Here is a 23,506-nt window from a genome sequence, read left to right on the forward strand (position 1 = left end):
ATGGATATGGATATTGGGGGTCTGAGTGATCAAGATTTAGGTTCACCACATTACTCACCTGCTGTGTCTCAAGCATTTCCTCTAAAAATGAAGTTAACAATCCCTACTTAATACGGTGATTGTGACAATGGGATAGTAATGCATAAAGAACCTCAACACGAATTGTCTGTGGGACATGCTAGAGAGATAACTGTTAGCTATCTCTGGTCATAGGAGCCTGCAATGCAATGTTTAAGGGGTATTTAAACAACTGTGTGTGTGATTTAGGGAATGGTCAAGTCTTTAGTTGGACTGGCCTCTCAACAACCACTTCTTTTTTTTTTTTTGGCTGTGCCTTGTGGCATGTGAGATCTTAGTTCCCCAACCAGGGTTCGAACTTGTGGTCCCTGAAGTGGAAGCTAACCACTGGACCGCCAGGGAAATCCCAACAACTTCTTGAATGCAGACAAGCCCCCTTGACTTCTCCATGCTGCTGAAGTTTCCTCAGGTTATATACATAATGTGAAGAAGACATTTACCTAACAGAAATGTTGAGTATGATAATGTATCTAAAAACACTATGTAAACTATGGTAAAAGATCAGTTTTATTATGGACTTTGACTCAGAGAAAAAAGCCAAAAGGATTAAACATTTTATTCAATTTCTAGCATGTTCTATGAGGGCCTTGAAAATAATTTTTCCTTTTTCATATAATTTCCCTTCTCTTTACTGTTTATAGAACACTAAATTTGGATACTCAAGTTACCAAAGTGAAAGCTAAACCTGGAAGGGTTATATTTTGCACCCTCTGCTGGCCTCGGAGGAGAATAACACTACCTAAGACTAATTCAAGATCATCTAAATGTTTATTTTCATGGACTTGACTGTAAAGATGTCATGGCATTCCACATAAAGACAAAAACGTAGTTTCAGCTCTATATTATGTATCAGACAATTAAACACAATTTGTTTATGCCTACTTTTTGTTTGTAACAATTATCATAGGATTCAAATCTAGAAAATTATTTTTGTACAAAGGCTAGCTGCCCACCATTTATTTTTTCAAAATAATTACTTTAAAAGATTCTGCTGTTTCTATTGATATATTTAAGGCTGAAACCCACTGAAAATACCCAAACTTGTAACATCTTAATTTCCTTTGCTACCACTAATTTTTGCAACCACATAATTAACTACCAAACGTACAAGGTTGTATATACTAATTTAACTGTGAATCATTTTTTTATATTCAAAGTCTTAGATTATGTATATGAAAACTAATTTATTAAACCTTTGTACACAAAGATGAACATACCTGTATAGCAAGCTTATATGAAGAATGAAGTTACAAAAAAGTAAAAGTGTTATTAAAACGGATGAATGGAAATCATTTACAAAAATACCCCAAATGGTATAAAGCTGCTCATCCCTGATTTTTCTCATTTGGTTGTTAAGAGTTGAAATATTAATTTTAAATGGTTAGAATTTTTTTTTTAAAAAGTGATATATTAAACTTACATACAGGATAATTAGCAAAATGTAGAAAGGGAAAACGATGTACAAAAGACAGATTAAAAACCATCACTCCTGACGGACATTCACAATCCAAAAATAGTATAAACCTTAACAAACTATCTCTAAACTGGCTCCTACTTACCTCCCCCCAAGTTTTTATCAGTGAGAATAAAATATAGTAAACCAGAAAGCTCAGTCTTTCCGTTCTTTAAAAGAGGCCTGACCTTAGACAACAATTAAGCCTTGGATAGATTTTTTTTTTCTTTCACATGGGAGGAACAAATAGGAAAACAATTTTACCTGTCCACTTAGTCCTAATTACCAGAACACAGGGTTATAATTAAATAGCACTGGGTGCTATGTCAAGCAGTCATTCAGAAGTCTTCTTGTTTTTTTGCTGGTTTCGGGGTGAATTCTTTAACAAGTTTCTTATCCTGAGGTACATTCCAGTAGATTCCGCCATGTTCTCGAATTCAAACGGCGTTATTCCAGTTGCAAACTTGCTCATGTCGGGGATAGCACTGTGGGCCTTCGTGGCTGCTGCAGGACTGCAGTCCTCATAAAGGAGCTGCTGGCTGCTCCCTCCATTCCTGACCTCACTGTTTGACTCGACCCTGCTGTGGTCAAGAGCACCTTTTGGGTCTACCTGAGTGGACTCTTCCTTTTCCTTCTGGCCAAGCAAAGCAGTCTCAGAATCTGGGCTCGAGGCTTGTTCCTCTTCCGATTTCTGTGCAGCAGTGTCTGGTACCTCAGCCTCCCCTGGCACCTGCTTTTCGGGTGTTTTTCCCTCTGGGACAGGGAGGTCAGGTTCGTTTGGACAAGGTGAAGAGGCCACCGAATTCCCGGTTAAAGGTGTGTCTACAGGAATATCCGAATCACTATTGACGCTCTCGGCCTGCTCCAGGGCCGCCCATATCTGCCTCTGCTGTTCTTCTAGTTCCTCCAGAGTCAGCGCGTCCTCGTCCATAGTCACGGATGCCGTTCTCGTCTGGGGTGAGTCACTGGGAGTCAGCGGCGGGGTGCCCTTGGGGAGCGGAGGAGTGAAGATGGGTGGAGGGGTGCCCCGGGGGAGCGGGGGAGGCGTGCCAGGGGGCAGCGGGGGCTGAAACTGAAAAGCTTCGCTGCTTGGGGACCCATGCGGGACCTCGGCATCTGAAATGAGGATGTTGAGATACTGAGTTGTCATACAGCACTTGATTTTACTAGCATTTATTATTTGAACTCAGGTGAATCCAGAGGTTTGATGGCAAAATAACGGGCTCAAGAGGGGAAAACTGGATCCTCAGATACCACATGTGTAAGCTGTGCTCAGTGGTGTCTGACTCTTTGCAATCCCATGGACTTTAACCCACCAGGCTCTTCTGTCCATGGAATTCTCCAGGCAAGAATACTGGAGTGGGCTGCCATTTCCTTCTCCAGGGGATCTTCCGGACCCAGGAATCAAACCTGCATCTCCTGCACTGGCAGCTGGATTCTTTACCACTGAGCCCCCTGGGAAGCATACCATCATCATTGCTTGATGGCCTCAATCCACCTGAAAAGAACATCTGCAGGGGAAGAGGCGAGGATCTCTGGTGCCAGTAACTCTAACTGAGGGTAACCTTTAACACAGCAGGAAATCTGGCTGGAAATGAGGCTGCCTAGACTCTCGAGTGGGCGGATGTGGAAGCAGCAGCAGAGGAGGCAACTGGGAAACTCCCTGGCTTACTTCTCAGTTCTGTACCCCAGTCTAGACTGCTCGACAGAACTGTGGGTTCATGTGGTCAACTGGTCACTGGTCATCGATATCTGGGTGTCTCACAGACACAACGGATCTGATCTGTACAAAACAAGGAATCTTTTCCTAAAACTCAGACTCTTCCCCCGTTTGTTAACTCGTTCACTGGCAACACCAGTAGCATCTGGTTTAAGTCTCTAAAACCGAAACCTAGTCACCAGAGTCCTCCTCCTTTCCTTCCACCCACACCCGGTCCTTAGCTCTCTGGGGTCCACCCTTTCCCACAGCCTGTCATAGCTGCTACATTATTTTGGGACCATTACTGTTGGTCAGGAGTATCAGAGTCATTCCTGCCTCTCGACTCATCTTCCTTATACTCATCCTCAAACAATTAGTCTTTCTAAAACACAAATCTGGTCCTACTAATCTTTCCATCTCATTAGAAACCCTTTAGTGCCTTGCCATGATCTAGAGGAAGTTCAATCTCCTCTGTACCATATGAGGCTCTCACAACCAAGAACCTGCCTATTGTGACTACATTTCTTACAGCCCAGTCTGAACTCCAGCTATCACACTGTTGGTGGACAAACATGTTGTGATGCTTCACGCTTCTGTATTTTCACTTCTCACTGTCTTGAATGCCCTAACCCTACTAATCTCGCCCTGGTCACATCCCTCGGGACCATCACAATCCTGCTTGACCACAGGTTTCACGGTAAAGCCAGAGGATTCAGAGAACAAAAGACTAGGGGAGTACAGAGAGCAAGGCCTTTGTTCCCTTCCCTTGGCTTTCCGAAAGGATGGACTTTCCTCATGGTCTCTCTTTCCTGGGAGGAGACGGGATTTCGTGAATTTATACAGTTGGGAAGAATAACTGAGAAAGCTTGACTCAGTTCTGCCCTTCCTCCTCTTGGGAATGAGCTCCCAAATGGGAGTATTTTCCACTGTGTGTCTCAAAGCACTGCCCATCAGAGGGGCCAGTCCAGATCCAGGGCCCCTGGGACTGGGTCTGTCTAAGGAACCCAGTTGGCGGGCCCATCCGTCTCTCACGCCAAGCTATAAGCCTTCCAACTCAGCTCTGACTGGCAATAGTGGAGGTGCTCTGATACCCAAGGATAAAAGCAAAGATTTACTCCTGAGTCACTGATCATTAAGAGCTTCCTCCTTCTTAGGGAACTCAGCAGCATACCAACTCGTCCTACTTTCTCAATGAAAGCAAAACCACGGGGTGGAACCTACCTGAGTCCAGTTCCATGTCGGCAGGTGAGGCTGCTGCGCTGTTTTCCTTCTTCTGCTTCTTTGGACTACTGGGGCTGGACTGAGACGAAGACCTTTTGCTGCTAGACTTCATGCTTGGCTAACGGAGAACCAAACCAAACACAAGTGAGTTGGGGGAGACAAAGAATTACACTCCATCCCTCCATTTAAAGATGATACAGAAAACCAATTCAGGTAACTGGTGAATGTAGTTACCTTTTTCCTTTGGATTCATCAGAAAACATAGAGTGCTTTATATACAAAACAAGAGAAGGCAACGAGATGCCTATGAGTTACGAAACCCCATGGATGAAAGCAATACATTTTTCTAAACCACACTCTGAAAATCTATTTACCGCTTGGAAGTTAGAAGTTAGGTAATTGGCAAACACATCCTTCTGCTGACACGCCTGCATTGGTATTGACCCAAATATCCTCCATTCCTAACAATGAAAAGAGAAGGAAAAAAGAAGTGTGTATTTGGAAAATGTCATGCTCTGAAGAGTCTGCTTATGGGAGGCGAAGTGGAGATATCAAATTACATTCCTGCTTCATATGTGACTTTTCCTTTTTGCAGGGGGTGGGGGTTAAAGAAAGTAATAGTGCACTGAAAGGGAAAAAAATACAACTCTGCCTGCACAACAGTCAGGACAGAATACTAAAAGACTACTTGACAAAACCACTTGGGCCATAAAGGTTCTGCCTGCTATTAAGAAGTTACAGGCAGTGATGACCGACTCTCAGCAGCCTGGCTGGTTCCCACCGCCTCCTGACACTAACCAGTACTGCCCATGGACTGTTCCTTGTCCCTTTCTCCTAACTTGCTCACTCATGCTGTTTTCTACCTTCTGTCTTTTCAAACTGAGTAGTAATCGCTCCTTTCTCTCTTATTGCCAGTAACACATTCAAAAGCGGCTCTCAACAGGAATCACTTTGGGCTCCTGTGAAACCAATAGACTCTAGGGACTAAGTTAAGTCTAAGTGGGGGAGGGGGTGCTTAGGAATGTGCACTTCTAACGCGTATCCCAAGGGGATTCTGATGTGGGCTGGGATTTGGACCCAACTTCCAGAGGCACCGATGGTTTAGCCAGCCCTTAACTAATTACACACATCTTCCGATCTGTTCACCAGACTCTAAGTTCAGACCTTTGGCTGCTTCTCTACTGCCCAGTCCCTAAGAATAGCTAGAATGCATTTCTTTTAAAAGTCATTTATTTGGCTGCACTGGGTCTTAGTTGCAGCATGTGGGATCTCGTTCCCTGAGCAGGGATTGAACCCAGGCCTCCTGCATTGGGAGCTCAGAGTCTTTGCCCCTGGACCACGAGGGAAGTCCCTAGAATGCATTTTTATTAAAATACCACCACCACCATCACCACTACTACAGTTAGTTGTTGAATCCTGAAACATAAGATAAAAGTTGGAAAAGATTAAGTATAGCAAACCTTTCTTGTATCGGAGAAATTTTACTTTGTGGGGGGAAAAGGAGGAAAAGTAGGAAAAAGTTATAGTACACATTGATTGATTGAAGGTAGAAAAATACTTCCCAAGTAATTCTGTAAAATTACAATACTGCTTTAAATCACCCCATGTTGTTTAAAAAAAAAAATCTTTTAATTTTAGAATAGTTTCATATTTACAGAATCTAATCATTCTATTTTAGTTCCTTAGGGCATAATAGCAGAAAAAACTGGGTTTTCTTTTTGATGAATTCAAAATTTCACTTAACATTCTAGTCAACACAAAGGAAATTAAAAAGTTAAACTCATAAGCAACACATTTTGTTGCTGTTCAGTTGGTAAGTCATGTCCCACTCTTTGTGACCCCATGGACTGTAGCACACCAGGCTCCTTTGTCTTCACTATCTCCCAGAGTTTGCTCAAATTCGTGTCACATTTACTATTTTTTTTTTTTTTTGGCCACACTGCATGGCTTACGGGAGCTTAGTTTCCCAACCCAGGATTGAGCTCCCACCCTCAGCACTCAAAGTGTGGAGTCCTAACCACTGGACAGCGAGGGAATTCTCAACCTTTACTTCTTTATGAGACAGTAATTGCTATATAAGCTAACATTTTGAACAATCTACACAAATAATTTTATATCCCAGAAGAATATAAAGCTAATATACTTACATCTGGAATTCCTCTGGGAGTAGATATATTAAAACCTGGATAGTTTACCAATTTCGAGAGATCGTAAGTGACACTTTTATTTTGCTGTACTTCTCCAGCTTCTGTCTCTCCATCAGCACCATCTATTATGGATCATCAAAAAGGTTAGTATTGCTGAGTGCCCATATAAATCCCTCTCTGGACCAAAAGCAGACCTGGAAAGTGCTTATATTTATGACCACAAAATTATTCTGAGAATGGCTTTCATTATAATTTATCTGAACCATTAGAATTTTTAAACAACATGGACATACCATTTTGATAAAAATATAAATATTGAAAAACTTGGAAAGTTTAGTTCTTCCATGAGTTGCTTAAAAGTCTATTTTGCACTGATTTTATGATTTTCCTAATGCTCTATTCTAGTTCTTTTATTTAAGAGACATTTATATAATGGTTACTATATAAGAAAAATGTTTTCTTCTCAGATAGTGCTTTAAACAGTTTATAAGTATTCACTCACTTAATCTTCACAACAACCCTAAGAGGTACTTACTACTCATACCACTTTACAGATGACAGCAATCCTTGAAGGATAGTTGAGAACTACTTCATTCTTTTTGAAAAGTACATTAAGTAAAGCGAACATTTATGTTGTTAGTCCCATGTCTATATACCTAAGGTAACTAAATGGTTGATGAGAAGTTTCTCTATAGAAGTTTTCAGGATAATAAGCCAAGAAGTAATGAAAGAATGAGAATACAACCACTGTGCCATCCCCAATAACTAGATATTAGCAACGTTCACTGATGACTGATTTTACCACCAATTCACAGGAAACAGAGGGACAGAGAAATATATTAAAAGAAAATCATCAGGATGATCAGGAAAATCTCAAAAACCCCAAAAGGACAAAATTCAGAGCTTTGTTAAAAACAAGAAAGAGAACTTATAGACTCTCAATTATCTACAACCATGTGTCCAAAGAACCCCTATGTGAACAAATAAATTTAAGAAGAGATCGGTGGTCCAGTGGCTAAGACTCTGCATTTTCAATGCAGGGGGCCCAGGTTCCATCCTTGGTCAGGGAACTAGATGCCACATGCTACAACTAAAACAGCCCACATGCCACAATGGAGATCAAAGATCCTGTGTGCTGCAACTAAGACTAGGTGCAGCCAGATAAATTTTCTTTTTTAAAGAGAGAACAACAGACTTGCAAGAACCTACAGAAAGTGGCATGAGTAATGATAATTTGAATGTCAGCATGACCTGGGGATATAAAATATTAAAAGGACGGAGCTAAATATACTCTTCTTGAACTACGTGAGAAGTGGGGCTTGGTAAATGTTTTGTTTTTATTTTAATGACCTAAGTAATATCTAGAAACACTTTCTTTTCTTTTTTAATTTAGAGCATTAGAGATAATACTAAAATCTTAAGAGCAATCCTGTTTTCCCTCTCAGGGATAACCACTGTTGAGTTTGCTGTATATTGGTTAAGACTTTTAAAAACTTATTTACTATCTACCAGATGTCAGGCACTGTGCTACACGATAAATAAACATATATGAACTGTGACAGGGCATGAAGAATACAAACAGGGTGCAGTGATAAAGTCTGGCAGGACACACAGACGAACATAGGAGAGATATGTTTAAATAAGGTGGTCAGGGAAGGCCTCTATGAGTCTAAACCCTAAAATCCAGATGGTTCCTTTCAAAAATATCTTTTACAAACATAACTCCTTATAGAAAATATACAGCATGTTTTCATCCCTGTGGGATTTTTTGTTTCTTTAAGATCAACAGTAGTAGTAGTGGTGGTGGTGGTGGTGTTAGTGCTCAGTCGTATGTGACTTTTTGCGACCCCACAGACTGTAGCCCGTCAGGCTGGTCTGTTCATGGGATTCTCCAGGCAAGAATACTAGAGTGGGCTGCCATTCCTTTCTCCAGGAGATCTTTCCAAGACAGGGATCAAAGCCAGGTCTCTCTCACTGAAGGCAGATTTTTTTACCATCTGAGTCACCAGGAAGATCAACAGTATCATAATATATAAGCTATCCAGAAATTTATCTTTTAAACTCAGTATTGCGTAAGAATCTTGCCATAGCAGCTCCATGGATTTACTCCATTTATTAAATTCTACAAGGATCCTACCCCCTAGATCTACCATGGTTTACTTAGCTGTTCTCCCTTATGGTCTTAATTTTGTTTTAAAATATATATATATATATTCTTAAAATTAATTTATTTTGGCTGCGCCAGGTCTTAATTGTGGCATGTGGGATCTAGCTCCCCAACCAGGGATCGAACCCGGGCCCCCTGCATTGGGAGCACAGTCTTAGCCACTGGACCACCAGGCAAGACTCTTAATGTTGTTTTTAATTTTTCACTATCATATTCAATGCTAAAAAGTATCTTCATATACATACATTTCCTTGGGAACGTGTGTGAATATTTTTCTAGATACCTAAGAGAAGTTTTAGATTATATTAATGAGAAGGTTTATTTATTCGAAATTTTATAGATCTCCTGGCAGAGATGGGTCATATTTCTGTTACTATTACTGAGAAAGGCAAGAGTTTATGAGGTCTAGCTGGAGAGCTAATACCTTGCTCGGTAGTCACTGAGCAAGTCCAGATAATTATTTGATAACTCTCAATGAAGTTTTAGTTTCTTCCTTGTAAAACAAAGGGAAATCATGGTATTTTTTAGTTAACTCAGTACACACTAAACAAGACAGCCATTCCCATTCTATTTTATTGTGACTCTTTAATTTAAAAAAAGAGAGAGAGATAGAACCCTTAAGTTGACTTATCTAACTGAACATACTATACCTTTCCCATCATAGAGCGCAAGCCCTGAGTTCTCCAGTTCGGCCTCTTTGAGCCACCCTGGTGGGTATCCTAGCTGGCGCATTCGATATATAAAAGGTGGAAGACTCTTGTCCGTCACACCCAGTGCATCCTGGAGTTCCTCACTGAGTAAAAATAAAAGAGGAGGAAAAAAAATACTGTATTCTTGCTTGGATGAAAATACATACTGTTCTAGTATTTTAAAACACTTCCATGTCCTTAGAGAACAGACTTGTGGACACGGCCGGGGTGGGGAAGAAGAGGATGGGACAAATAGAAAGAGTAGCATGAAAACATACATACATCCTCATGGGTAACATAGACAGACAATGGGAATTCGCTGCATGACTCAGGGGACACAAACCCGGGCTCTGTAGCAACCTAGAGGGGTGGGATGGGATGGGAGGTGGGAGGGAGGCTCGAGAGAGAGGGGACATACTATACCCAGGGCTGGTTCATGTTGATGTACAGCAGAAAACAATATTGTAAAGCAATTATCCTTCAATTAAAAATAAATTAAAAAAAAAACCCCAAATCACTTCCATGTCTTATATTACACAGCATGTGGCACAGCAGTGCCTATCAATCACAATACAGTTAAGTCCCCTACATACGAACCTTCAAGTTGTGAACTTTCAAAGATGTGACTGTGCCTCTGTATGCTAGCTATTGTAGTGTTAACTACTGTCCTTTTCAAGGTACTGTACTATAAGATTAAAATTGTTTCCTTTATTTTTTGTGTTAGTTTTTTTTATGTATTATTTGTTTGAAAAGTATTGGAAACCTATGATGCTATATACACCCAATTGTGTTAGTTGGAAACCCAGGCTAACTTTGTTGGACTAAGGAACAAACTGGACTTATGAACATGCTTCTGGAAAAGAACTCCTTTATATATAGGGGACTTACTGTAGATACTTTTTGGATTAATCGATGTACCTTTTATATAGAGACTTGTGGGAGAACACTTATATGCTGATTATTACCCTGAAGATACACAGAACTTGTTCCAAATAGTGGGGACATAGAAATGACATTCTAAGGTAAAATGACACAGGTACCTAATAACTCCTGGCTTAAATCTTCCAAATCTCTCTTCTACTTCTTCTGCATGATATCGCTGCTGAAAATTCTGATTGTTTGTCTCACCACAGGCATCCATATACTCTTTTCTCTTTTCGCTTATTCGAGCAGCATTTCGAGGCTAAATCGTAATGTGTTTGGAAAGAATGGTATCAAGCAGTGTAGAAATATTTCAGAAATTAAATAAACATAAGCACTTTTCCTAGGTCAAGCACACAGATTATTTCAGTTTTAATGCATAAGGAGCAAGTATAAAAGAGACTGGATAGTTTAGAAAAATAAGCAAGGAAGAGAGGCAGTCCTTCAATTTCTTATTACCTTGGCACTATCACAAAGTTTTTAAAATAAATTGTCTAAATATGAATTCTCATCATGTTTTATTCATCTTAAATAGATAGCACTGTAATAAATTATTTTTTTAAATAATGTCTTAAAACTTATGGAGAAATTTGGAAAGATTTAAAAATTAAGGACGACAGGAAAGTAAGACAGGAAGTTTCTTCATATCGCACAATGCTATAGATGCATTGAAAATATTAGAAAGCTCTGGTTCAAAGATTTTTTTTTTATATGAGAAAAATTTACCATTGGGCAATCTTTCATTTGATGCTCTTCAGAACCACAATTGAAACAGTGAGGCTTTGGCCTATTTGGTCAAAAAACAAAGATTTTCACAATGTAAATAGAAATAGCAAAGCAAATCAATAAAATTCTGTGTGACAGCAATGTGTATCAGACACAAGAAAGCAGGCAGATCACCAATTACTAATATCTGCAGAAATGACCTCACTTTCACCTCCTGTCCTAATGAGTTACACAAATATTACTTTTGATCAAGTCTTTTAACCAAGAGCCCTTATGTTCCCGATTGATCTGTTACCTCTGAATTTTGTCAGTGGCTGATAACAGAAGGATTTGAGGCAAACAGATTATCATATTTTCCATTAGGAAACTTGGAAAGGGGTAGATGGTTATAAGACAGCAATCAAAGACAGCAGTGATTAATCCTTTCCACCCACCCAGGCACATCAGGCCTGAACCAACGAGTTGCAATATGATTGACTTAGAGATTTACTCTATGTCTATGTACTGAAATTCTGGTTTAATCTGTTTATTCGTAGTAAACCGGTAATATTAACTTTTCAAGCTATAAGAGTTTATGGTTTTGGTTAATAAAGAAGAAGAAGAAAACAAAAGCAACTCCCCACACAAACCTTTTTGCCTTTACTTGTATTTCTTGCCCTTCTAGAGAAACAATGTGGCTGAAGACTTGCTGGTACCTTTAGTGAGTTTTATTAAGGAATAGTTATCATAGTCTGCACAATTTGGTTTTTTTTTTTTTTAAAGGTGAACTTAATGGCAAGATGCATAAAGATCTTCATTCACTATGTAGGATACTTGGGTATTTCCCATCCTTCCGTAAGCTGAGGGTTTTCATTTAGTAGCGGTTGCCCCAATTTATCAAGGCAAAAATTAGTAAAATACAGGACACTTCCTACAACCTGCAGAAAACAAGTCAAAAAATATTGCTATTTAAGCGGAAAAAAAAAAGATGACATTAGATACTGTAAGACTATGATTAATTGTTTTACCAACTTATTTCTGGATGATAAAATTACTAGAAATAATAATCAACTCCCTAGTGAAGGAGTCACATCCTGATGCGTCAGTAAAATCTCCATCACTGAATTCCCTAGATCATGGAGTTTTTCCTGTTGGATCACTACTGTCAGGGGCACTCCCTCCAGACTTAAAGAGCAAAAATTTGTCAACAATTCTTCTATTTCCCATTTCTTTGCTTCCTTTTGTAGCAAGATCCTCAGAAAGCTGTCTTTATTTCTCTATTTATTGTTTCCATTTCCTTGTCTCCAATAGGAGAAAAATTCCATACAAATTTGGAAAAATTTCATACAGAAAAAGTTGGAACACCCATGAGCCCTCATCTAGATTCAACAATGGTTAACTGACATTTCTGTGTGCACATCGTTCTCTCCACACAAAAACATACTTTTTACTGAGCCATTTTTAAAAAGTAAGCTGCCACCACTCTCACCTTAGTCTAAGCTATTATTTGCTCCTGCTGGGGACTAACAACTTCCTACCTGAGATCCAGCTTCCACACATAACCAGCTACAACACTGCACCATTCACAACATGGCACCCCTAAATACTTCAGTATGAGCCTCCTAAGAATAAGAACATTCTCCTACAAATCATGATACCACTGTCATACTTGAGAAAACTAATAACACTTTATATCATCTATATCCTGTCTGTGCTGGGAGGATGAAGAGCCCACAGATCTTACTGGGAAGATTTATAAGACATGGACACAACTCTGCATATGTGATAAAGGCTAATATCTGCAAAGGCATCATGTGAGAGCACCCTATAGAGTGCCAAGCGGCAAGACTAGGACCAGTGAGTACAAGAAGCACATTTCAGCTCAACTTTTAGAGAGTACAAATTTCTATCAGAGATGTGACAAATGAAGAAGTATGCCTCATTTATTTTTTTAAAGTGAATTCCACGTTACTGAGAAGAGTCAAAAAAAAAAAAAAAAAAAAAGACCAGGATGCTAGCTATCAGAGCACTTTAAAGAAAGATCCTGACCTTGAACTAGATAACTTCATCTCCCTTCTAAACAATAAGGTTCTGGGATTTAAGGTGGCACTTGACTAGGATGTTGCACACTTATTAGTCTAAATTGTGGTATGTCAATGGCACACAATACTCCATGAACATGAAAACTGGTCTTCCTTTAATGGAATCCAGGATTATATCATCTTCTTTAAAAACTTTTAAGTTGCAAAATCACACATGACATTGCACTGGCACCTCTGAATTTTGCATAGGTATCAAAAGGCCTACATATAGGCTCATCTCTGTTAAAAATCTTGTTTTTCACTTACTATATGAGTCTTTCAAATATTTAACATTTCCAAGTTGCCACTTGTTATACTAGTTATTTATCCCTCTCAGATTCACCCATCTATAAGTTCCACAAGCATGCTTTCTATATTTTCATCCAAGTTCTTAAAGACAATCAGTGGGGAGAGGATGATGAATAGGTGGAGTAAAGAGAATTTTTAGGGCAGTGAAACTACTCTATATGAAGGTCTAATGGTAGATGCGTATTACTGTACAAATCCATAGACCATACAGCACCAAAAGTGAACCTTAACGTAAACCATGGACTCTGGGTGATAATGATGTATCACTGCAGATTTATCAATTGTAACAAATGTACCATCTGGTGGGAGATGTTGATAGAGGGGGAGGTTATAAATGTGTGGGGGCAGGGGAGGCGTGGCAAATCTCTGTATGTTTCACTCAATTTCTCTGTGAACTTGAAAAAAATATAAAATCTATTAAAAACTGCTCTAAAAAATATAAAATCTATTTAAAAAAAAAGAAAAGAGAATGAACAGAGAGGATACTCAGGAGAAAAATAAAGTCCTCTGAGGTATATCTATTGTACTCCTAGGTCACAATGAAATAGTTATTAAAAAGCAAACTATAATATTTAGAAGGCTGAAGCCTACATTGTTGTTTACAACAGATTTAACGAAAGAATGTGTGATCATTAGATGACAGGCGACTACATCAGTTTACCATTTAAATGCTACCCAATGGACAGAGGATAGGAAATATATCTGCAGAATTCAAAACCAAAGTGTCCAAACTTACACTAAAAGCTTCCTTATTATTAACGGCACTGGATTCTTCTACTTTATGGTCCTCTTCTAGCATAACACTGGATGGCTAACACAAAGAAAAACACAAGTTACAAAAGCTAAACAATTTTTTTAACAACTTTAAATTTCATAATTGAATCTGAACACATTCACTTTATTTTCTAATACATACCATTAAGGTATATAAAAGTTTGAATTCATTGCTGTGATAATTAGGGGGAGTGAGAAGTTAAGCTAGGTAGGAAAGTTTATGAAAGCTATTTCCCAAGTGGGAAAGTTAAAAAAGATATAAAGGATAGCATCTTCTGAAGCATTAGCTTACACTATGACTTTTATGTTAATAAATATTAATTATGGAACTTTCAACATTTAAACTGACAAGACAGGCTTTATCTTCAAATCAGATAATCAAAAATTTAAAAATATAAACTTGTCATTGCTGGTCAATATTGATACTCAAGGCACAAAAGTCTGAAGTGTTTCTTGAATCAAAAATTAAATAACATTCAGTATGGTTTTTATTGTTAAATGCATTCTGTTCCTTGAATCTTTAAAAAAAATTATATATAATAGATGAAAACTAAAGGTGACAAAAATTTAGTAAACTAGAATACTCCATTCTCCAACCTCTGAGGATAAACAGCTAAAGATCCTTATTTGAGAGCCTCTACTTACCTTAACTTTTAATTAAAAAAAAAAAAAAAGCCCAGAAATCATAATCCTGATTTTCTTCGAGATAAATTTATGCCTTAATATTCACACAGTGGAATCTCAGATTTCTTTGGGCATGCTACTGATTTTTAAAACAAGTAGAGGGGAAACAAGGATGATACATGAACTTGTTCATTTTAGTAAAAAAAAAAAAAAACAAAACAAGAAAATCCATTTTTTATAGTCCCCAGAAAAAGAGATGTTTTTCCCTGGCCTAAAATTAATTTTCTGCCCCAAACCATGCGTCCAAGTTAGGGAATGGTGCAAGGGGAAAGGCTTTGAGTGTAGCCAGGTGTGAATATTATTCCCTAAGAAAAGCAATCACAATCCAAAAGAAAGCCCCATGACTGCATTGGTCAGATTGTGGAGAGGAAGCCAGGTTGCAGGATGGAAGGTGAACAGACAACCTCAACAACCATTTTGGTTTTATTCAAGAGGATCCCCGGAGCCACCTAATAATTGGCAGTAAAATGCATAATCTACTAATCTTAAAGTCTCTTAAGTTTGAAATACCTGGGGCAAAAGATTAAAGGAAGTCTTTTCCACATCATTTTTCTGCTGTTCCTCAAATCTTTTTACTAAATTTGATACAAATTCCTCTATTTCTTGATGATATTGCCTGCATAAGAGGACAAAGTGGTCAGAACCCAGACAGAGTAAAACACTGACTTGACTGAAGTCATGCATTTTTAGAAGATGACATGTGTAAATAGTTATTTTGTTTTTCAGACTGACTGTATGTAACAGTCTAATCTATTCTTTAGGGAAAAAAAAACCAAACCCATTTTTGCCAAGTTAATAATACAATGATGACAATCTAACATAGTGCCTAGCATGTAACAGCTGGCAGATACTTATACAAAGACTACATTGATTTATAAATTTTACAAATTTAATTTGTAAATATGTAACACATGGAAATGGTTCAAAATTCAAAAGAAGTAAAATAGTTACATAACAAAAAGCCCCCTTCCTACCCTGTCTCACAGCCACTTATTTCTGCAACACACACACAATCAATGCATTCAGCTCTTCCACAGCCTCTTCCCACAGACTCTTTCTGCACACACAAGGCAACACCTATGTTAATATGACACTGGAGGAAAAAAAAAAAGACCAAAATGCAATGCAAGAAAAATGACTGAGGTCTATGTTCTCCAGCTCTCCAGGTCAAGAACCATGTTCATCAAATACTCTTCAGTGCTCAGTTCAGAAGGGGCCAAAGAGCCAAATTCCTCTTCGTGGACTTGATGATCTGTTAGGTCTATTTAGCTCTGACATTCTAAGATTTCTGCAGGCACAACCTCAGGTGAGTGGTGCAGACATTAAGACTGTCAGGAGGGAATTCTGGTGGTCCAGTGGTTGAGACTCAGCACTCCCAATGCAGGGGGTGTACGCTCGATTCCTGTTCAGGAACTGAGATCCTACATGCCATGCAGTAGGATGCATGCATTAATTGAAAAAAAAAAGGTCTGCCAGGAGCTTGAGTTAGAGGCTGCCTCTGATGGTGACAGTGGCCCTGGAGTCCCACATGCCCAGCACCGTGCCACTGGCTGTACCACCCCACACAGCTTCAGGTTCCACTTCTGTGAGATAAAGTAGCCAATGGATCTGCCACGCAGGTAACACCTAAGTATGCTCCCTTTACCTTGCACAGCATCTAAGATATGACAACATGTGATGCGGGAGGGGGCAAGCAACCATCTGAAATGTCTATGACCATGCTTCAAGCAAGGCATGGGTCAAGGCCTCAAACCATTTCAGAACATTCTAGCAAGTATCGTAGGAAAGCACTGAGACATCCTAGACCCAAGAATACTGAAAACTAGCAAAGGTCTAGTTTTGCTATTAAAAAAAAAAAAAAAATCACGTGGTAAGTTTTGAACATAGCCAACAGGGAAGACTCAGCTCCCTGATTCTGGTAGCGAAATGGTGGTAGCAATGACTTTTATTAGCAGCTAGACAGCTATTTGGGCTATTTGGGTTTCCCTGGTGACGCAGTGATAAAGAATCCACCTGCTAATGCAGGAGCTACAGGAGAGGCAGGTTCAATCCCTGGGTAGGGAAGATCCCCTGGAGAAGGAAATGGCAACTCACCTAGTATTCTTGCCTGGGAAATCCCATGGATTGAGGAATGTAGTGGGCTACAGTCAATGGGTTGCAAAGAGTCAGACACCATTTAGAAACTAAACAATAACAACACTGGGCTCTTACAGGTGCTCATTTAGTTACCTAAAAGGTAGTTACTATTAGTGTCCTATTTTCCAGTAAGGAAACTGATATGCAGAGAGGGTCAAAGCAGAGGTAGCCAGACTCAAATTCAGGTTGATATGACTGCAAAGTCCTGGCTCTTATCATGATTCCATAAATTTTAAGTAAAAGAATACAGATGGTATAAATACAGATGAAAACAGCATATTTATACAAACACTATCATACACACATTAACTCATAATATTTAGGAAAGAAAAAATTACTTACTTTGAAATAACATTGTTCATAAATAGAATCTGTAATAAAGGTCCATCTAACTTAGTATTGTTCACCAATATTCCACTAAAACAGAAGTTAAAACATATTCTTAGAAGACATTAAAGTAAAACTTGCATATGTATATATAAACACTGAACCTTTATCATTTCTAAGTACCAAAGATGATATAATATTTTACGAACAAGATCAAGAACCATCAGGAACTCCGGTTTTCACCAAATTTGCATACTTGAACAATTTTATAAAGATTATCTTTTACTTTACATATATATTTTAAATATTTCATAAAAAATTAAAAGCTGCAGTTAATCTTTCAGTTTTCAACCAGAAAGTTTCTTTACCTAATGGCTGTTTGTTTACAAATTGAGGAGAGGGAGGAACTGAGTAAACCAGCAGGTTACAAAGAATATAATTCTGAAAGAATCATAGTGAATTTGGCTTGGAAATATACAGGAAATGGAAATACTTTATAAATAAATGGGTAGACTTTTTGGAGGGCAGAGAACACTGCACTAAACATCTCGGATCCAAAATTTTAAAGTAAAGATGTAAAATTACACTATTCCTAGATGTGACTTTCAAATACTGGAAAAAATAGAACCAGACTGCAGCCTTGAAATCTGCTATATATTCCTTTGGTAACCTGGGAGCAGCTCTATCTGATTTCTCCACACTTTCCTCAAATCCTTGTACCTATACAGCATGCGAAATCAATCAATCTGTATGTGGAACTGCTCACATCAAGTAGAGAAATAAAATTAAAATATGAAGACATCCAGAAACTTGTTTCAATTTGCAAAAACTGCAGTTTAAAAAAAAAAATACATTGTAGGCTTCCCTGGTGGCTCAGTGGTAAAGAATCCGCCTGCTAATGCAGGAGGCACGGGTTCGATCCCTGGTCCAGGAAGATCCTACATACCATGGAGCAACTAATCCCACACACCACAACTATTGAGCCTGCGCTCTACAGGAACTGCAACTCCTGAGCCCTTGTGCCACAGCTACTGAAGGCCGAGCGCCCTAGAACCCGTGCTCCACAAGAGAAGCCACCGCAATGAGAAGCCCACACACCACAACTAGAGTAGCCCACACAGCAACAAAGACCCAGCACAGTCAAAAATAAATAAATAAACTATCCAACAAAACAAAACACCATGTTTTAAAAAACCACATGCAACTGTGTGACTCTTGATTGGCGTTCAGTTTGAGCAATCAGTGATAAAGACATTCAGTTGGGGAAATCTGAATATGGTTGAGAATGTTATTAAGGAAATCATGCCAGTTATTAGGTGTGATCATGGTGTTGTGGTAATACATGAAAGTTTTTAGAAAAAAGAATACATGCTGAAATATTTGGGGTAAAATATGTATATGGAATTAGAAGGAAGGTAATATGTCAAAATATTGTTAAATCTAAGTGATAAAAATGAGTATTAATTATACCATTCTTTCCACTTTCTGTACATTTAAAATTTTTATCATATAAAGAAACAACAAAAACCAACTCACAATGTTTATTGGGAGACACTTTGATATGCAAGTTCCAAAAATGAGGGTTAAATCAAGACAAATGAGGAACAAATTTTTTTTTTTTTTTTTTCTGGAAACCTTGAAACAATTTATTGTGTTGCTTTATACAAGATTAACAATTTCCACACCACCCCCAACACCAACATAGTCGCTGCACAAAAGCCACAGCCCTTTCACACCCAGGAACAAATTTTATCTAAATTTTTTTCTTCCTTGGTTTTCTGTAGAAAGTTCTGTCAGTCTCAGAATGTGGAGAACTCTAATTCTAAATAAATAAATATATAGTTTATTCCTTTTTCAGGGTACTAATGCTTCCTTATAAATTGGCAAAGCCTATAATGTTATAATTGTTTAAACTCAGGTGATTGTAACCCACTTTTAAGTAAATATTTAATGTTCAAATGATTGACTGTATTACAAAGCATGCGCTTGTCTAAATAAAATATCTCTACACATATAAAAATTATGATTTATTTTTTTAGGAATCCTCACATTCAATACATTTACTACCTAACCAAAAACAAGTGTAGATCCACAGAGAGTGCTCACATAGATAGGAAGGTAAGGCATAGAGAAATTATTCTTTAGACATATTCTGAAATATGTTTAAATTCTTAAAAGTTTAGTCACCAATGCAGCAGGTTACTTCAGCTGGTACCAGGGATACAAAATTCCATGTGAAACTGCATCATAGCACCTCAAAGTCTGAAAGCCTTAACATACCACTCTGTATAGTAAATCTGTTTTAATAAATACTTTAGATTTAGTGGTTACTAAATAAACGCAAATTAAGAAATAACTGGGGCCTTCTTGGTGGCTCAATGGTAAAGAATCCACCTACCAATGCAGGAGACATGGTTCGCTCCCTCATTGGGGAAGATCCGGTGGAGCAACTAAGCCTGTGCGATACAACTACTGAGCCTGTACCCTAGAGTCCGGGAACCGTTAACTACAGAGCCCAGCTGCCACAGCTACTGAAGCCTGAGCCCTAGAGGCTGTGCTCTGCAACAGAAGCCATGGCAACGAGAAGCCCGCACACTGCAACTAGAGAGTAGTCCCTTCTCCCTGCAACTAGGGAGAAGGCAATGGCAACCCACTCCGGTACTCTTGCCTGGTAAATCCCATGGGCAGAGGAGCCTGGTAGGCTGCAGTCCATGGGGTCGCTAAGAGTCGGACACGACTGAGAGACTTCACTTCCACTTTTCACTTTCATGCCTTGGAGAAGGAAATGGCAACCCACTCCAGTGCTCTTGCCTGGAGAATCCCAGGGACGGGGGAGCCTGGTGGGCTGCCGTCTATGGGGTCGCACAGAGTCGGACACGACTGAAGCGACTTAGCAGCAGCAGCAGCAGCTGCAACTAGAGCAAAGCTTGTGCAGCAATGAAGATCCAGCTAGCCAACAAATAAAATTACATAAAAAAGGAAATATCAACATGTAAATATCTATTAAAATTAGATGCCTGAAAGCAAATTTACTCACTGTACTTTTTTCAAAAGCAACTCCTTTCTCTTCTTCTAAAATGTATCTTGCATTGTTTCTATTTACAGACACATTTTAATTGTGTAAATAAATTTCAGCTATATCAATACTGTAATTTGAATTCTAATTTCCCAGAAATGTTCACTGAATAGAAACGTGAATAGGTTGATAACTTGCCTGAAGATAACTTATTCTGAAGATTAAGAAAAAATTTCTGGTTTGTGTTTAACACGTATTTTCACCCAGTCAGTTTCAAAGTTTAATGCAGTTATGAGAATTCAAATTTTACCCTCATAAATTAAAAATAAAGGATCATTACTCTGATTTCTTCAGAGTATACGGAACACATACAAGCAATACAAAAATCCCAAATACTTCAAAAAAAAAAACAAACCCAAAACCTGCAATTAAATATTAATATGAGGACAAAATAAAAAGTACATTATAGTGCAAATTCAAGATCTCATACCTTGGTCGAGTCAAAATATTCAATTTTCTTTTAAGTTCTTGATGTTATTACTTGTTAAGGAGTATAGCCCTCATTAAACAGAAATAAGATCATAAAATTCAACTACTAACCTCACTTTTGATGTCAATGTTATAAACATGTTATAAATATGTTACAAAAGTTAAAAGACAAGTATTTTGAGGATGACACACTTACTGACCTTTTCTGTTGCAGGACTAGTACCTGGATCTAAAAAGCTAAAGTACATACCCTTCCAACACGGCATTTCTAAGATAGGGTCATGTAATTCAAAAGAGACTAACAGACTGAAACCAAAAATGCTATTCGGACAAGAGTGTACAGTCAGAAGTTAAACAGCCACTTAAGAAAACGTTCCAGGTCAAACGCATCATGATAACTCAGTAAGGTAAATGCAGCATAACAAACCGTTAAGAACTGAAAAATCTAGGATGGAATCTATGAATGTTCACCGCCAAATCCTTTCAACTTTTCTGTCTTTAGAAATTTTCCACAATAAAATGTTCAGGAAAAAGGCATTATGAAAAAAAAAAGGCTTCGAAAACCTTACACTAGAAAAAAGTTCCTGAACCAAAATTGTAAGCTAAGTAAAAATAAACAAAAACTTTTAAAATAAGTTAACCTCCACCCGCAAACACCCTCTAAGAACATATAAACATATTAACACATTTTGCTAGAAAGGCTGGGGACATGAAACTAAAGTCTAACGGAAACTTATTGGGAGCGTTTTCCCTGGAGCTCTGCAATGCACATTCCACACGGAAGCTGTTTCAAAGTGGAAGAACTTTCAAATGAATCCCCAGTGGTCATCAGGCAATGAACCATTTCTCTGTGCATGCCTCGACTCCTTAGGGACCCCAACTCCACAGAATAGGACCACTAACTGGCCCCGCCTTAAAGACACATCTGCGCCCAGGTCAAAGTAGCCGGTATCGCCTAATACACCACATAGCGTGACTGCATCAACTTTACACTGGTTCCAAAAAAGGAGACCGGATAATGACTCAAAAGACGGGAAGAGACGTAGTGAACAGTCTACAACTGAACAGTTGAAACAGCCCGTAATAACGCTACAATCCCGCCTCAGACTCGCGGACGGGAGAAGCGAATGAGGTCTAGAAGATGAATCCCACAAGGGGAGAGGTCTGTGCCGAGGCCTCGAAGACATTTTACGCAACCCGAACCCTTGATTCTAAGGCTGAATTCTGGCCCTTGTGGAATTTCCGCCCGCGCCCTACCGGCACGGGCCCCACCACACGCCCCGGTGACAGGGCCCAGCGAGCGGGAAGGATATTCTCGGCGCGGAGCTGCTCGATGGTTTCCTCGCACTGCCGAAGCCGTTCCCGCAGCTCCGCGTCGCCAATCCCATTCTCGTCCTCCTCGTCGCCGTCGTCGTCCTTGAAGCGGGTGTGAACGGGCTTCGGAGTCGAGTCCTCTGGGTGGTCAAACGCCTCGAACAGCTCTAAATCGCCAAAATCCACCTCCGCCGCCATTTTGGGCTGTGGGAAAGATACGAGAAGAGGCGGAGCTGGCCACCAGGCCGGAGGCGAAGATTTTGTTGGGCGGAACCGCTCTCTAGGGCCCCCACCGCGCTAAGCCACCCAAGTAGGGTTTCCTCCAAACGTAGGCCGCCGAAGTTGCACAAGGGGCGGGCCAGTCCTGTGAGACTACAACTCCCAGAATTCAGTGGCGTCTCCTCTACCCACTTCCGAGATTGCTCGGTATCATGGCATTCTGGGATATGTGGTTTCTAAGCGACTGTTAACGCATTGTTTGCATTGCATGCTGGGATTGGTTGTTTTTAACGTGAAGAAAGCCGAACGAGATCAGAAAGTGTTACCATGCGAGTTGTCCCCGTTTTGCCTCAAAAGTAGGAAAAAAAAAAAAAAAAATCAGAGCACGATGCATGGCTTGTCACAGATTCTGGTGTTCATGCCAAACAACAATAAGGAACTCCAGTTTTGCCACAGACTACCTTTTTTGCTCTTGGGGAAGCTACTTCAGTTGATTGGACTTGTTTCACTTTTTCATAAAAAGCTAGCTTAATTTTAGATTATTTCAGATTTGTCCCTAGAAGCTTTTGGTGGTATCTCTCCTTCAATCAACCCACTCTTGCCTGGAAAATCCCATGGACGGAGGAGCCTGGTAGGCTGCAGTGCATGGGGTCACCAAGAGTCAGACATGACTGAGCGGCTTCACTTTCCCTTTTCACTTTCATGCATTGGAGAAGGAAATGGCAACCAACTACAGTGTTCTTGCCTGGACAATCCCAGGGACGGAGGAGCCTGGTGGGCTACTGTCTATGGGGTCGCACAGAGTCGGACATGACTGAAGCGAGGCAGCAGCAGCAGCAGCAGCAGCAGTTCCTGTAATCACTCGTTCATTCAACATTTATTTACCGAGTTCTGTGTGCTAGGCACTGTTCTAGGAGCTGAGGATGCTAGAGTGAGCGAAATAGAGATGGCCTGGTCCTGCTTTCATAGAGGGTGCAGTCTAGCAAAAGAAACAAAAGGAAAGTGAAAGTCGCCAAGTAGTGTCCAACTCTGGGACCCCATGGACTGTATAGCCTGCCAGGCTTCTCTGTCCATGGA

At 39.4% G+C, this 23,506-nt stretch overlaps 1 protein-coding gene across 3 annotated transcripts; it reads right to left on the reverse strand.

Annotated features, from left to right (window-relative positions):
- Positions 1-618: 618 nt before the first annotated feature.
- Positions 619-22,552, reverse strand: ZCCHC8 (zinc finger CCHC-type containing 8). Of its 3 annotated transcripts, XM_061141991.1 has the most exons (14): positions 22,208-22,552; positions 20,898-20,938; positions 17,407-17,481; positions 15,439-15,544; positions 14,207-14,281; positions 11,915-12,018; positions 11,731-11,796; positions 11,102-11,162; positions 10,495-10,637; positions 9,416-9,558; positions 6,599-6,720; positions 4,826-4,912; positions 4,452-4,569; positions 619-2,647 (listed from the first exon to the last, which is right to left on the reverse strand). In XM_061141991.1, the coding sequence occupies exons 1-14, from the start codon at positions 22,406-22,408 to the stop codon at positions 1,866-1,868; spliced, it is 2,124 nt and encodes a 707-aa protein (XP_060997974.1). In that variant the 5' UTR covers positions 22,409-22,552; the 3' UTR covers positions 619-1,865. The 3 variants fall into 3 exon arrangements, with proteins under 3 accessions (XP_060997974.1, XP_060997975.1, XP_060997976.1); XM_061141992.1 differs by lacking the exons at positions 15,439-15,544; positions 22,208-22,552 and having other exon boundaries at positions 20,898-20,925; XM_061141993.1 differs by lacking the exons at positions 11,731-11,796; positions 11,915-12,018; positions 17,407-17,481; positions 20,898-20,938; positions 22,208-22,552 and having other exon boundaries at positions 15,439-15,457.
- Positions 22,553-23,506: the final 954 nt, after the last annotated feature.

Source organism: Dama dama, chromosome 5 (assembly GCF_033118175.1).
Source record: "Dama dama isolate Ldn47 chromosome 5, ASM3311817v1, whole genome shotgun sequence".
NCBI lineage: Eukaryota > Metazoa > Chordata > Mammalia > Artiodactyla > Cervidae > Dama > Dama dama.